Source organism: Homalodisca vitripennis, chromosome 2 (genome assembly GCF_021130785.1).
Source record: "Homalodisca vitripennis isolate AUS2020 chromosome 2, UT_GWSS_2.1, whole genome shotgun sequence".
Taxonomy (NCBI): Eukaryota; Metazoa; Arthropoda; class Insecta; order Hemiptera; family Cicadellidae; genus Homalodisca; species Homalodisca vitripennis.
The window spans coordinates 212,597,906-212,615,675 of NC_060208.1; the positions used below are offsets into that span (position 1 = coordinate 212,597,906).

The 17,770-nt window shown below is 30.3% G+C and overlaps 1 protein-coding gene across 2 annotated transcripts in view; it reads left to right on the top strand.

The window, feature by feature from the left end:
- Positions 1-208: 208 nt before the first annotated feature.
- Positions 209-17,770, top strand: part of LOC124355388 (ATP-binding cassette sub-family C member 4-like) — a 107,048-nt gene continuing 89,486 nt past the window's right edge. Inside the window, exon 1 of one of the 2 annotated variants that reach the window (XM_046806512.1) lies at positions 209-418. In XM_046806512.1, the coding sequence (XP_046662468.1) occupies positions 350-418 (69 nt within the window). In that variant the 5' untranslated portion in view covers positions 209-349. Of the gene's footprint in view, positions 419-15,681; positions 15,899-17,770 lie in introns of those variants that run through there. The other variant, XM_046806511.1, reaches the window with a different exon arrangement.

Below are 17,770 nucleotides of genomic sequence, written 5' to 3' on the forward strand. Positions count from 1 at the left end.
GCTTATAAACATGCCAAGTCAAAACGTAAATGTAATTAACTTAATCTACTAATAAGTGGTTTTAAAATCAGATGTAACTGAAGTTAATTAAATTAAATACATAGTATTTGCCACTGGGCATTGAATTACTGTCTTGGCACAAGCTGGTGTTTGGTAACAAAAGAATTGGCAAGAGTCGTCAAATCACTACGGACTGTTCAGTGACATGTACAAGTACTAGCTGTATCTAGTGTTACACTAGTGCTGGTGAACTGGGGTGAAGTGATGGTGAATGGTGCACTGCTGGTGATCTGTGCTGGTGATTCAAGGCTGCTGTTCAATGCTGACTGGAGTATTTACTCCATGAACCATGGAAAGCCACCAGCCTTACTCTCAGAGGAATTGGAAAGCCATTGGGGGTTGCAAGGATTTCTTTTCTGTAAGTTTCTAATGTATGTATTTTAGCAATGTATTTCTATTCGGTTCATGTTTTGGGCATTTGTGGGGAAACAATAATAAGTGATTTAGAAGCAATTACGTGTAAAAAAATAACCATCAAGAATTGAAAACAGGATGACCAAAAAAGCTAATCACCTAAGTTACAAATTTTTGAAAAATCACAGTCACAGAAAGGAAAATTAGAGAACCTTTTGCTTCAAGGTATACTTTTTGCTGTAGTCACATTTTTGACAAGATTGCTTTTGAACTTAATATTTTTAAATTGCAACCCATCACCTTTGGTGTACACCATTTTCACTAAGTTAATGTGTTTTAGAATTATTTTTTTGTGTTTTATATCACTAAATATTTTTATACATCATAATTAGTCAGCGTAATAAACAATATCTATCACTTCATATGGAATTTAAATCAATAGAAATGTTTATTAAAAAAAAAAACTGTAAAAATACGTCTTTTACAGATTTTGGCATTATGAAAATATATAATTTATACCTTTAAACAATAAAATACTAAATGTCTATTTTAAAATCTAGACAATTTTATACTTAAACCACTGGATACAATACATTGAAAAGAAAGGGAAGAATTAAAATTGTTCAAGAAAAATAATTATGTTTGATTGTTTTTGTTATGACTACCAAAAGAAATAATAGTGATTGAAGAAAACTTACTAAACCAGTATTCAATAAAGTACACATTTTACTCATGCAAGGAATTGGAAATTCTTAATTATATATACACCAAATAATTTAAACTATTTTTTCTTTACAAGTACAACAAACCTGTTTGTAGTTAAGACATTTACGGTATTAATAAATGTTTTAAAGTGGTAAGAATGTTCAATGGTTTTAGTTTTGACCAAAGGTAAAACATGGAGTAGGGTTCAAGCAATCTATCAGGCACGCTAAGCCTACACACTGTTGTTTGTGACAATTATAGCAATTCTTTGAGAGATGCTTGAGTGAATAACAACATCTGGCCACTCTACACACTTGGGTATGCCATGTACCAGGTTAGTATTATAAATCTTTCTCTCGTGTTTTGTTCTTAGGTTATAAAACTAGTGCATGTGGTTATTGTATTCTTCCGTTTGTTTTTTATGGCAAAACTCATACAATATTTAAAGCTATAATTACATAATGAAATTTAAATCTGTGAAACTAATATTCTGGCATTGAAGACATAAAACTTAAATTGATACACAGCATTGCATTTGTTATAGTCTTAAAATGTCCCAAAAATTCATTTAATTAATTATCTTTTCGCTTCTTCAATATATCATACTTTATTTACAAGTTGACTTTTAAGGTTATTTTTATTGAAGCGACTGTTATTAGAGCAACTTTAGAATATTGTGGTTTTGTTCACATATTTGAAAAGGAAATCAATACCTCAAATTTATTCTCTTTAATTTTCATCTCATCACAATAAAACTTGTTTATAAATAGCTGATTTGTAACAATTTGTTTAATTCTGAAGGTGTGTAGAGCAAGTTGAAGTTTGTATTTTTATTGAGGCGACTGTTATTTGAGCATTTTTAGAATATTGCAGTGTGGTCACTATTTGAAAATGTAATCAATACCTCAAATTTATTCTCTTTAGATTTCATCTCTTCACAATAAACTTGTTTATAAAAAGCTGATTTGTAACAAATCTTTTAATTCTTAAGGTGTGTAGAGCAAGTTGAAGTTTGTATTTTTATTGAGGTGACTGTTATTTGAGCATTTTTAGAATATTGCAGTGTGGTCACTATTTGAAAATGAAATCAATACCTCAAATTTAATCTCTTCAGACTTCATCTCTTTGCAATAAAACTTGTTTGTAAATAGCCAATATGTAGCAAAATGTTTAATTCTGAAGGTGTATAGAGCAAGTTGAAGTTTGCCCACAAAACATTTTTTGTTCTTGTGCAATTCATTCAACTAAAGTCATGGCTGTTGGTAATTTGCTTTCTGAATACTAAAATAGATAGTTTGTAGACTGCAATCTGCACAATTGTGGATGTTCATTAAGAATGCCTTTACGTTTTTTTTTTAATGCATCACTTAATTTTTATTATGAAGTCAGAATGTTTCAATGTTTTATTTTTTCCCAAAATTACATTTAAATTCCATATTTTAACTGAAAGATTTAATTAAATGGCACTTTATCTTTGTAAAAAGACGTAAGACGTTAGTGATATATAGACCAGACTTGCACTCCAAGTAATAATTATATATTCTCGACATTCAATTGTGTTATTTCTGGGTATTGACATTTACATAAAATTCAAAATGATAAAACTAAATAAAAAACAATATAAATGGATTTTCTCTATTTATTTAAAGGAAACCATCTATCCTAGCCAAAGCTATACGAGCTGCCACCAGATATACATTAAAAAATATAATATAATTTTTACCATAGGCCTTTGTCACCAGTATCCAAAATCCAAGGTCCTGTAAAGGTATCATAAGCTTAGCATTGGCTCGTTTAAATTACATAACACTTAAAAATGTAACAACTAAAGGTATTTAATTACCTCAATATATATACCTGCATGCTGGATTTAGTAAAATTGATTGTTATTTAGTATAAATTGGACCACATTTGCATGTTTCAAACTCCATAGATCTTCCACTTAATACTTAAAAATTTGAATATTTATAAACATATACCAAAATAATACAAGATTTTCTTCCTTTTCATACCAAAGATTGTAACAGAACTTTTCCCCACTAACATTAAGCCCTGCAAAATCTAGGTTTGCAATGGGTTCCATTGCATTTATAAAGAAAATTAAAATTACACATTTTTTAAAGATAACATACATATATGGATCATGCTATTGAACTAAATCATGGCTTAATGGATTGGACAGATATAATAAAAATTTATTACAGTCTGTTTTTGACTAAAACATGATTTTTAGGCAATAATAATAGTTTTTTTTGGGTTTATAAAAACAATGAACCTGAAAACATAAAAAATTACATAAACGTTTTGTGAATTTAGAATTGGGTTATCAGATTCAATTACAGTGTGACCACATTTTTTTTAACAAGAATTTTAGTAGCGTTACGGTTTGCACCATTTGGTTTAGTAACTAGTTTTTTGATATTGATTTTAACAATATGTATTGAGTTACATTTCATTCTATTATTTTAAGGTATTATTTATTATTCACTTAGATCTGCATGCCACATTATTTAGTGTAAGCTGGCTGTTTAGAGTGCTCAGATGCAAATGGAAATACCAAATAAATAAATTTTTTACTAGGTGAAAAATATTTCAAAAATAAAATTTGATTGTTTTTACGATGACAACATGTCTATTATATTGTACGAGAGGAATTAAAAATACCATTCAAACATTTAGTTTCCTTGCTATTCCAGAATATTCTGTGTAAATAAACCGTAACAAACTCCAATTGTATAAACTGATTATGTAATGAAGTATTTGTGCTACAGTAATTCAGGAACAATGGTGATTAAAAACAAACAAACATTTTAAATGGCAGATGAAATAATAGCATTGACAAACATAACAAGGTTGCACAGAGACAGTAAATACGAAATTAATTATTTGGTTTCTGTTTGCGAGCGTTGACGATGTCCATCATAGTGTTGAACGCAGTCCCCCACTGTTCCTCAACCTCCCCTTTGAACTCCACCCCCAGCTGACGTTGTATGTTGTGGAATATGTCATCCTTCATGTACTGCAGCTGGTCAGGATCAAAGTCCTTGTCGAGGTCCACCGCAGGAGTATTCACATTGACCACTACGAACTGCTCTCCATGGCTCTGGATGTCATCAGCAAGTTCTTGAACCATCGATGCCAGTTTTGTCCGTTGATCTGTCACCTCTGGGGTGTCCTCGGCCTCCTGATCTTTCTCCAACGCTGCCAGAGCCAACTCCGCCTTCTCTTGTTCTGTTAGAGCGAGTTCCATGGGTTCAAATGCTTTATTCTTGTCGCCCAGCTCTTTCTTATACTTCAGCAGGTGACTGAGGATGATGTTCTTCACTCGATAGTGTTTCTCTTTAGGCACCATTGTAAGTGATTGCAAACTCTGTTTGTGACTTTCGTCATTTTTTAAATCACCACGAGGCATTTTGTAGGAACTGGGAATTTTGAGCTTGATTGAAATCCTAGTTTATTTTTTGAATTTGACTTGGAAAGAAGCAGAGTATCCATGGTAACACTACAAAAATTGTATATGATAGGTGATTTTTATGAACAGCTTTTAACATCTTCACTTTGGCAATCTTAACTTGTCGTAACAACTAACACGTTCCAGTCAATTTGTGAAATGATTCAGTAGCAATTTTTGCTCTTGATCAATCAAAAATCTGCTGTAGCCAAGCAATTCATCGAATCAGGACACAGAACATCGATTAAAAATCTAAAATTAATAAAACAAGTAACAAAATCAATGAACTTAAATGCTTGGGAAAGACTACACATAAACATAAATAAAGAAAAACTCATAAACAATGGAGAAGGCCCTATTAAAAATTCCAGTCTTCTTTCTTCTCAATTTATTAAAAAATTATACTGTAGCCATATCTAATTTTTCATACTGGCTGAAATATTTCTAAAATCTTTGTATTTGCATAATTTACACAATATGGTATTTTAATTGTAACAAAAATTATGTAAATATTTATTTGTGGAGTCGTCTGATGATGAAATATTTGGTTTTGAAAGGCCTCGTCCGAAAAATAAATAAATTGGAAATGTATTGTATTCTTTACATTTAGTAGTATTTATAAGTTTTCCAATTGCTCCAAGAGTCTTCAACAAATATTATTGTTGAAAGTAGTAAACTTAAGAGTTTAATGTTAATTACTCATTATTAGGCTGACATCTTTGAGTAGCAAATCACATTGATCGACAGTACGTCATACCATGAGTCTGTAGAGGGGAAGAAAATATTGAGTATTTAATATGAGACTTTATCATGTAATCCAATCCAAATATAACACTGCTACTATTCTTTTTATTATTTTTTGGAACTGAGGAAACTTAATGTTCCAATAGAATAAATGGAAGATAGGAAGATTTGGAATTAACTGGAAGTGGGAGATTAAAAACTTATCATCCATGCAAAACAGGAACATCATATTAATGCACAGTAAGGTTATTTTGGATCAAGAATATAATGGAGTATTTTGGACTGTGACACAAGTACATACACGTACACCATGCTTTCGTTAACGCTTTTAGTCCCAACGTCCTGTTATTATCCGAATGTTCTACAATTTACGCGTAAAAATGCTAACGTCCAGTTATCCGGACAACACGGAAAAATTTTTATTTTATTTATTTTTAAAACATTTTAAAATTTAAAAACACAGAGAAGCCTCTCACAAGACTTTAATTTACTATCTTTCTTGTATATGACCTTTTAAGACAGTGGCTTTTAGAACAGGAGTCTAGACCCAATATGGCTGACCCAACAAATGTTACATCGAGGCGTCTTGCCAGAGGTCTAGTAGGATATACAAATCCTGATATGTATTTTGAAAAAATTCTCAATGATAGGGAGAAAAACTGCTGTATTTATGGTGCAGCAAACACAAAGGCTGGTAGGAATAGAAGACAAATCAACATTTTATGTGCAGAAAATGCAAAAGGAGTTTACATCCCGTGTTTTCCTTTTCATCATTGCTCAGTTTTTAGGGTTTTATTTTGTAAATGTTGTATGTTTTACTTGTATGTTTGTTAATTTTATTGGTTTTATTCCTTAACTTTATATTTTGTGTAAAACCATGAACTGTTTTTTGAGACCAACAATTGTGAGAGTTGTTAGATTTCTGAAAAAGCCACAATTGTTTTACTTGTGAACATTTTACCATTAAATTTTATACAGTGTTTTCATAATTTATTGGACTTTACAGTGAATTTATTTAATAGAGCTCAGCTATTTTATTCATCACAATAAGGAGTTCCAAATAAAAAGAACCGAACACTTTTTCATTTAAGTAAATGTTTTTGTAATGAAAATATTTTATTTGAGTCTATCTATTTTTAGCATTTTGTTCCAATAGTTTGCATTTTTATCCATGATTAGGTAACAAAATCATTAAATCTGTGTAACAAATAACAGAAATACAAATTATTTACTACCGCATTGCAAAAAGGGATAGGAATCCTCTGGCACTGACATATACACACTTGTAATACATGCTTGGCACTGGTAGAGCACAACTTGAAAAATACCTACGGCACTAAAAGGGTTAACAATTGAGGTAGTTAAAATTTGTGAAGATTCAGTGGCTAGGAACTTGACACAAATTGATGAAGTATTTAAAGGTTTGGAATCATACAGGGTGCATTATGCACATCTCTTAAGACAAATAGATTTATTCATCCAAGTGGCACAAATGGTTAAAATTCTTGAAAATAGTCCTCTCCTGCATCAATACACTTACTGAGACGATTCTGACTTGCCTGGAAAGCAACCTGGAACTCCTTGACTGGAATGCCTCTCAGGAACTGTGTAACGTGAGCTTGGATGTTCTCAACCGACACACAGTGCTTTCCCTTCAGCCCTCTCTTCAGTCAGGGGAAAACAAAAAGTCACGCAAAGCCAAGTCAGGCCTGTAATGAAATGCTGGGGCACCATGGAGGTCTTGTTCTGGGTCAGGTAGTTGGTAATGACAAAGGACGTGTGACTGGGGACATTGTTGTGGTGGAGCTTGAAGACTTCTTTAATTTCAAGCCTACACGCCCTACCCGGGTTCAGTCTCTTGAGCACCTTCAGGTAAAAAAGCTGTGTTGACAGTTTGTCCATGCGGTAGAAACTCAAATTGGACGATTCTTCGGATGTAAATAAAAGACAATCAGCATTGTTTTGGTGCAAGATTTTCTCTTCCGTGCTTTTTTTGGGTTTGGGAGAAGATTGTGTGTGTCACTTTTGCATTGAGATCTTGAAATGCATTCCTTCTCAAAGGCTTCTTGAAGCATTTAATAGTTTCCGATGCATTCTTCCCAAACCCCACACTGCTGGTCCAGCGACTTTATCCCACCGGTCTGAGCATTCTGCGATAAATAGTCGTGTCATAATAAAATCATGTGCATTACTTTCATAATTACTTCATAACAAACCTCCCTCCAGATCTACACGTCTGAAGAAACCATTCCTAACAATGACAAATTTCAACTCAACATATAAAAGTACAATGGCCTTGGCTAACTGGGTTCTTTAATCCAAAAAGAACATACTCCTATTCACTTTATTACGTTAGCTGATAGGAGTGTATTTATCAATTCAAGTCCTATATTGTTGATAAATTAACAATTTGGTCTAATCATGAAACCAGAAAGTGGGACTCACATTAGAGATTTTTAATTTTATTTGTTTTGAGATATTCAAGGTTATATAAGAAATGTAGAAAAAATTCATATGCATTAATAAAGGTCCAGAAAATAGTAAATAATAAGTTTATAATCTACAAATATAATACATTATCTTGCCGAACAACTCTGTGTTATAGTTGACCATTGCATGTTTCAGAACAAAAGTTCCGTCAGAAAAGGATCACAAGTTATACTACTTTTGATGGGTGTCAAAATGGGGGGGGGAGGGGGGTTAGCAAAATTATTAAAATGCGTAATAATGCATATTTTAGAAGTCAAACATAGCTAGACAAAACAAACCATCAGACCCATAGCTACAGTTATAAAATATATAAAGTTATAAGAGCAAAACAAGTTTTTGTTTAGATTGTCACTAATTGTTTTTTTTTTTTGTTATTGATTGTTTTATAAGCAAGGTCTTTTAAATAAATAAATTATTATGGATAAAGCCCATAGGAATTCAGTTTGAGCTGAATTGGTGAGTTGGTGGAATGGATAAATATTTTGGACAATACTACATAACAGGCAACAAATTAAAAAATCGAATTCTAGCCAATTCAAAATATTGGGCTGCTCTTTTGAGTTAGGAGCCCCTAGTAATGCATTCTTCCTTCACCTTACAATTTCTAAAACCTTGATCTACTTAAAGCTAAGATTTGAGAAGAAGTGCTTCAAAGTGCACTATCTCTTAAGAGTCTTTAAGACCAGTAATCTTCAATATTACCAATAACAATTTATTTGAAACGTGTCTAATGACCTGATTCTTTATCTGCCCCAGTTTTTCCTCATGCAAAGGCATGTCTGAATCTCCCTATCTCCAGAGAGCTATCTAAACTATTGCAGTAGATTGCCAAGGATGATGTGTTGCAAATAGTCAATAAGGTACGATGGTATTCCACTGCACTAGAAGCCAGAAATTGACGCGTTGCACCTTGAGTGCCATCAAGTTTAGACAAGTAAGTTTGTAATTTATAGTAAGAGCATTTCAAAATTCGTTAGAATATGGTATTCCACTGCACTAGAAGCCAGAAATTGACGCGTTGCACCTTGAGTGCCATCAAGTTTAGACAAGTAAGTTTGTAATTTATAGTTTAAGAGCATTTCAAAATTCGTTAGAATATTGTATTCCACTGCACTAGAAGCCAGAAATTGATGCGTTGCACCCTGAGTGCCATCAAGTTTAGACAAGTAAGTTTGTAATTTATAGTAAGAGCATTTCAAAATTCGTTAGAATATTGTATTCCACTGCACTAGAAGCCAGAAATTGATGCGTTGCACCTTGAGTGCCATCAAGTTTAGACAAGTAAGTTTGTAATTTATAGTTTAAGAGCATTTCAAAATTCGTTAGAATATGGTATTCCACTGCACTAGAAGCCAGAAATTGATGCGTTGCACCTTGAGTGCCATCAAGTTTAGACAAGTAAGTTTGTAATTTATAGTAAGAGCATTTCAAAATTGGTTAGAATATTGTATTCCACTGCACTAGAAGCCAGAAATTGACGCGTTGCACCTTGAGTGCCATCAAGTTTAGACAAGTAAGTTTGTAATTTATAGTTTAAGAGCATTTCAAAATTCGTTAGAATATTGTATTCCACTGCACTAGAAGCCAGAAATTGATGCGTTGCACCTTGAGTGCCATCAAGATTAGACAAGTAAGTTTGTAATCTATAGTAAGAACATTTAAAAATTGATTAAAGGTGGTATTCCACTGCACTAGAAGCCAGAAATTGTCGCATTGCACCCTGAGTGCCATCAAGTTTAGACAAGTAAGTTCGTCATCTAAATTAAGAGCGTTTAAAATAGAGAATCGTAGAAATACTGTAGTCTTAATGTGACATATTATCTAAAAATAGCAAGTGAACATGTTTATATTATATGAAAATCAGATGTATCACACAACAAACCATCAATTATTGCAAATCTGTTAAAATTTATGTTTAGAAATTTGTTAGCAATTCTGCAAATCTGTTAGAAATTTAACATTTAGTTCATGACCATTATATATATTAAAATGAGTAATCTTTTCTTAAAAATGGAAGTTTTCTATGTAGGTACCTCGATAACAGTCCAGAATAATTATTGACAGTTATAGTTTTAATATGCATTTTAAATAATTAATTTATAGAAATATGTATGTCTGTATGTGCGATATCTCGAGAAGGAGTTGAGTTTTGCACAAAGTTTCATTTCTATATAAACAATGAAGTTCTAAGATAGTGCATGTCATTCTTGCAATCTGACTAAACTTTAGGAAACACTTTTACATTGGTGTTAAGAGTAACCACGATGGCAACAAGAAAATCGCAGAATAAATAAATTTGTAAACAAACTGAGCACAATTATTATTATAATGACCTGAAATCTTGCATGCAACCTTAGCAAAGTGTATTACCTTTGTAATAGAGTTGGGTGAAAATAAACAATATAACTCGTTCTTAAACAGCATATTGTTTCATTTGAGTTTTAGGTCTGAGATTATATATACAGTGCTGTGAATGAATACCGGGACACAAAAAAATGTACAACAGTGTATTGTTTTTATGTATTACTAAAATACACATATTATTAAAATGTTCTTACTTTTGACAAATGGTTGACAGGAGCAGCTCATCAACCTCCTGACTCCATGGATATCCCCAATTTTGAAATATAAAAATTAACAGTTTTTCAGTTACCCTGCTTTATCAGCCTTCCAAAAAAGGCAAAGTCAAATCAAGTTCTCTTGGAATGACTTGCAAACCTGACCATATCACATCATAGTTTTCATTTTCTTAATATTTAATTGGAATCATAGCTTTTTAAATATACTTTTGACCTTGAATGTCTCAAAAATATGTTTATGAAACATAAAAAAAAAATGTGAATGATGAATGTTTTTGTGAAGATCAAAAAATTCTTAGTTAAAAACTTTTCTATTATGTACATAAAGAAGCAGGCAAACGTGGAGTTTAGCTCTAATTTACCCTGTTACTCTGAAGCTGTCACAGACTTGACTCCTGATATCTGGAGTCATGTTATTTTGAGATCCAAAAAAACTTCAAGAGGAATTAGCTCAAACGAACTCTTTGTGTCGTTTCGACATCAGAGACACCTAGACTACAAAATATAGCACGATGTTGGTAAAGAGATATTCTCATTGTCTCATCAGGTCCAAAATTGGAACTGGAGCTTATGAACATTCATATTGAACAACACTTTCCACTATAGCTATGTTATGTAATCTCTCCTGATAACGTGTAACCTTCCAAAATTTAGAACAAAACAGATTCCGTTTATGAACATGCTCTGAAAGTTCAATGTTGTATTCTCCCTCATACATTATGATGCTAAGAAGTAAAATTTTGGTTTTCTGTAAAATAATTGTTTTGGGATTTCTTTAGCAAAAGAGTGACTTTTAAAATGCTCATAATCATTCAGAAAATTATCCTAATTTCCAGTTGTAATCCAGATAATGTTTTCACTGAGCTAGACAATCTGTAAATCAGAGTACAAATTCCACTTTTAAGCCATTCAATAAACTGTGCGCTATTGCACAAACTAAACGATATTGTCAAGTGTTCTTAGGATGGGGTTATCCACTCTGGCAATATCAGTTTGCCCACTAATAGACTACCTGTGCTTATCAGTAACTCTAGAGACTAATTAAAACTAATTATCTTAAACAACTGGCTCAGTGTGGTGTCTCTGAGTCGGCAGAATGGTCTACGAATGGTCCAACGGACAGAAATATGAAAGGCAGAGCTTGAGTGATATCAAACAGCTGAAAGTAAGTGTTGAATAACAACAGAACTCATGTTAACTGAATACTCGAATATCATATTTGAGTAGAATATATAGCTCATTTATTTGTTAGGTTATTCATTATCAATCAAATTAACGAAGGCTGACAAATTAAGTGTCATGCCAGCTTTTATGTTCGTTAGTTAATTATTTGGCATTGGATGACATATTAATGGCAAATAGTTATTGTAATGGCGTTTTAAGTTTATGCTATTTGCTAAATTTACTGTAACTCCAAAACTGAAAAAAATTTGTAGTAAAATTTAAGAGAATAGCTATCTGTGTTCGTACTTAATTTTCAGTTAAACATAATTTATTGTAAGTAATGTTGGTACCGTTTCTGATTTTTTCCCCCATAAACACGTGGTTTATAATTAATAAGAACTATTATTAGAAAACAAACTAACATTTATCATGTAAGGAATGTTTTGTCCTTAAAATATTTAACTATACGAGAGTCTCATCCTTAACTCGATCTTGGAAGTACCTGAGCAGCCCTTCATTACTTGGAACTCCTCTAAGACTCCTCTATTACGATACTACTCAAGAACCTAATCAGTTGCCTCCGGAGATTATCTGCTTACTGTAAATTGTCTAATACAAATAGTAATTAGGACGGACTACCTTATCGTACCCTAATGGCTAAGATTATTATGGTAGGGTTGCACAACAGCTTAGAGTAGTAACTAGTACGTTGTGGTTATATATAACTAGATATAACCAAATTCAGTCGGTTAATAGGATTTGTCAATACTGATTTGTCATATCAGCAATGGTTCATCGGAATTTAATTTGTTTTGAGAGTGATTAGTCATAAACACTTATGCGATTTGTTAAAGATTTACACCCATCAAATATTATTAATTGTATGTACGTTATATAACCCATAATATATATTTAAAAAGAGTACAGTTTATATTGATCGCTTTTCAGGGTTAGGATTTTATATTGTATATATGACTATATACGTTCTCAGTGTGGAGATGTAATTTTAAAACCCTAGGTGACAATTAATTTAATACTACCCACTTTAATAAATGACTCAGTGTTTTTGTTCTTTACCCTGCAGTTTCATGTGTTTAGTATTATAATTAAATAAAACTTAAATTTCAGTGCTCATATATATTTTATAGCAGTTACATTAAAAACCCAATCAATTATGTTAGTTTTAATTGTTGTTTTGGCATAGGAAATTACTGCACCATTGCTAAATGTTGTTGCCCTTAGATGAAGTGTACAAGATGAAAACTGAATTATATTTAGAAAAATTGTTTCCATATTGATAATTAAAGTATCCAGAATCTCAGTGCTTAATTCAGTAAATTCAAGCATAGCAATAGAGATGTGTGACCAGTATGATAACACATAATTGTAATATATTACATAATACAATAACATTCAATATGCATTAGTAAATTCACAATTTAATAAATGTGAACAATAAAACACAAATAGATGTAACTATGTACTAAATATTTAAAACAATAAGAAACAATTTTTACTTAAATTAATGTTTATAAACTTTTATATTGCCTTATTGCTTTATTTTGTACACTTTAAATGTATAAAATAATTATTTCATTTTTTAATTAGGAACCTTTACATTTTGTTGTAAGACTTTTGTGCTAGTAGTTTGTGCTTTTAAGATGTCTTGTAAATGATGTAAAATTTTCTTCATATTTTAATGATTTGTAATAGATATGTAGAGATAAGTAAAACTTTTTATAAAACATTCTGAGATTGGGGTTGAAAAATCAGTCTTAGAAGCAGTCATAATAAAATTGTCTTTGTCTGTGACTTTTTTTAAATGTTGTGTTTTTTTCTTTAAAAAATAATTATACAGAATACTGTATGTATGAACTTAGAAAGTTATTATTTACATCTTACAGTCTTTTTTTTGGTTTTCAAAGATATTCATAAGTGAAGCTAATTTGCAAAAATTCATTAAATTTCACTCATTTGGACTCTATGAGGGTTCAGTTATGTTTAAGACAAAGTTAAAATCATATCTCTTATAACATCTTAACAACACTTTTTATAGAAATGTAGTTTGTTCAAGAATATATAAATAATTAAAATTGTATAAAGAACAATATTTTTAGATAAAAAGTTCAGAGGAAATTAGAAAAGAACAATAATTATTTATTTACCTACTACATTAAAAAAGCAAATTTAGATAAAACTTACTTTCAACAGAAAACTACAATAAAAAATGAAATTACATAAAATATATTTGCTACGTTCAATGGTTACACTACACGGCTAGAAAAGACAAAACAACATTAAGGCCACCTCAAGACACATAAGAAGAATTTATTTGCACAACATACAAACTTTCTCAAACCAAATATGCAAAAACAAAAAAAAAAAAAACAAACAAAACTGTCACTCATAGAACAAGCAACAAACTATCCCAAATTTTAGGAAACCCTAAAGACAAAATTTCAAATGATAATAATAAATCAGGAATTTATGAAATTGGTTGCGATGACTGTGAAAAGAATTATATATGACAAACAAAAAGAGCAATAAAAACACAATTTAAAGAGTATTTAACATACACAAAATATGGGCAAGTTGAAAAATCTGCTGTAGCCATGCACTGCATTGAGTCAGCATAAAGAACATAATTATAAATTAATAAAAAAGTAACAAAACCAATAAACCTAAATTCTTGGGAAACAGTATACATAAATAGAAATAAAGAAAAATTCATAAACAATGAAGAAGGCTCTATTGAACTTTCCAGTCTTCTTCTTAATTTATTCATAAATTAAACTGTAGTCACATCTAATTTTTCATACTGGCTGAAATATTCCCAAAATTTTTGTATTTGCATATTTACACCGTATAGTATTTTAATATTAATTGCAATAAAAATAATGTAAATATTTATTTGAGGAGTCGCCTGACGAAACTTTTGGTTTTAAAAGGCTCATCCAAAAAATAAACCATTTGGAAAATGGTATTGTTTTATTAACATTTAGTACTATTTGGATAAAACTGTTTAGCCATACGAAAAATGAATATTTAAGCAAACCTTATTCATGATAAAGTAATGATTTTGTTATACATGATTGTTTTACTATAATATAGTATACCCTGTTCTAAAACGACATTTTGAATTTGAATTTAATTAACGAAACACATTGATATTTGCGCGATCACCATTTTTTTTGTCTGTTGTGATTTAAAACTAGTATTTTCTACTGATACTATCGATGAATTCTATACCATGTACATGTAAAAATTTTTTAGATAAAAAGTTTGGAAGAAATATCAGAAAAGAACAATAATTACTTACCTGATTTACGTTATAAAACCAAACTGGGATAAAACTGTTTGTTTATTTACAAAATGTTTATCTGTACAAAAAAATGAATATTTAAGCAACCTTATTTTTGATAAAGTAATCATTTTGTTATAGATGACTGTCTCTATAATACAGTGTATACTGTTATGAAACAGACATTTTGAATTAAAATCTAATTAACCAAACAGACCGACATTTGCGCGATCAATATCTTTTGTCTGATGTGATTTAAAACTAGTATTTTCCACTGAAAATAACTAAATTACTGAATAATCAAAATATTTTCTTCTATACTATGTACATGTAAAATTTTTTTTAGATAAGCAGTTTGGAAGAAATATAAGAAAATAACAATAATTACTTACCAACTACATTATAAAACTGGTATATTTACAAACTGTTTTGTCTATACAAAAAAATGAATATTTGAGCAAACCTTATTCTTGATAAAGTAAAAATTATGTTATAGATGATTGTTACTATAATCAGTGTACACTGTTCTACAAGAAAGATATTTTGAATTAGAATTTAATTAACCAAACAGGCCAACATTTGCGCGATCAATATCTTTTGTCTGGTGTGATTTAAAACTAGTATTTTCCACTAAAACTAACTAACTTACTGGATAATCAAAATATTTTCTTCTATACTATGAGAAAATTAAAGTTAGGTAAAAATAAAATATTGACAATATGTATGCAGGATTTCATAGTCTGAGCACTTTTTTAATGCTTAAATATCTTACAAATTACCTAATTTAAGTCACTTTGACGTTTCATTATAGTACAGTATGGACGTAGAAAGAGAGAGAGAGTTGTATATAAGCAGGATCATGTTGTGAAGCTGTTTAACACCTTTGAGAATGAAGACTTCCTAATTGGTGATGCGAATGAGGTTAGGCAGTGGCAAGTCTGGACGAGACCCGGCAACATGTGGTGGAAGGCTTGTCTGCAAGGTTACGCTATTGGTTGTAACCAGTGTTTAAATGACAACTACATTGACGAGGATGATGAATTTCTGGAGGTAACACCCAACATACTGTCATAGTTCTAATCTACGGTTATTGTTATGTGTACTAGTTTTAGTTTTGTGCATGTTGCTTTATGTGTAATTTGGGAAAGACTGAAAAATTACTGTAACTGTACCTGTTTGCGTATCAATTAGGGGAAAAAGTCCATGATGAAGATGAGTTTTTTTAGTCACTACCATATTTTAAGTCTAAAAGAATGAAACATTTACAATTTTTAGTATTTAGAAAACGTTTTGAATTTTTTTTAATTGTATGTGTATTGTGAATAACATGTATGCATTTATTTATTTATATGTACTGTTTGAGATTTTTTACCAGGTGTATTTTCTCTGAATGTCTACAAACTTGCACAAAAATGTTTAAAAATAATTTTGTCTAAGATTTTAGTTGGCTAAATTCGATATACAAGAGGGATTTTTAAGAGGATTACTTCTTTTGCTTTAAAAAGACTTTGGGGATTTTTATTCGAGAAAATTCTAAAGCTGGCAACCTTAAAAGATGATAAAATCTAACATTTTTAAGTTGCAAGCATGTTTTAGCTTAAATGGTTCTGAAGGAAATTTAAATGAAGTTTTAAACTAATAAAAAAATATTAGGAGAGATGTGTTAGTTTACATGTTAATAATCTTTAATCATTAAGAAGAAAATCAAAGGTTTGCTACCACCTGTTTTTTTGCAACTCAATTAGTATAGTAGAACTTCATAATATTTGCTTCTATTATGAATGTCTTCAACATATTTAGAATTTTAGAATTCACTGTAGTGATTTCTAGCAGCAAGATTAAATATTTCTTACTAAATTTTCTACATTGCTCTTTAAAAATTGAAATTAGATTTTTAATTTAATGTTTATTCGGTGCATCTATTATTATAATTTTGGACAATCGTTGCAAATGGAATAGATGATTAACATGTAATGGATTCTCATAAATTTATAAATCATAATTCACAATTTTGAAACGCTTACTACTTCAAAAACAATTTACTTTGTGAAAACTATATTATTCCTGAATTATTGTCACATTAGATATAAAGAATTAAAATTATAGCTGCACAATTTCATATAATGAATTTGGTATCTAAAAATTCTATAACTTACAGGTTTTAATATTCTTAAGTCTTCTTATATTGCAGGATAATTGTTTGGATTGAGAAAGGTACATAATGTTAAAATTGTAAAAATAATGACTAAGAAAATCAATGAAACAAGCTGTTAATATTATAAATGTTATCTTCATAGCATATAAAATTGTATTATTAGTTATTAAAAATTTTAATTATTAGCTGGATAGTGATTGATATAAAAGAATATGGTGACTAAATCTAATAAATTTGGCCAGTAACTGCACTTAATACATGCTTAAACAGGATACATTATTTCCTTTTAAGAATTAAAACTTTTGTAAGCATATTATATAGATGCTTACAAAACATGCTTTATTATTAACATCTAGAGGCTATCTTGATTTGTATCCCTTAAAACTACTGTACTTTTTGCCATAATTTTCTCATTTTAAAAGTGTGATATCCTAGTCTAACATATTTTTCACAATGTTAGTGTTGGTTATTTAAAAAAAAATGTTTTGTTTGTACTTTTAATAGCGTCTTTATTGTTTATACAACTATCCAAAATCAATGGCGTCTTAAAAGTGTACTAATTCCATACATTAATGTATATTTATAATATGTATTCATTTTAATTTCATAAATGTATTTAAAAGAACATACGGTACTGATAGAACATCCTAAATGTAGTATACATATTTAATAAAACCTCCTTTTATTATTTCGAGCTCAGTTACGAAAAAAGACTGTAACAAAAACTTTGTTACACTATTGTTTAGATTTAACGAACAAAATTTTAG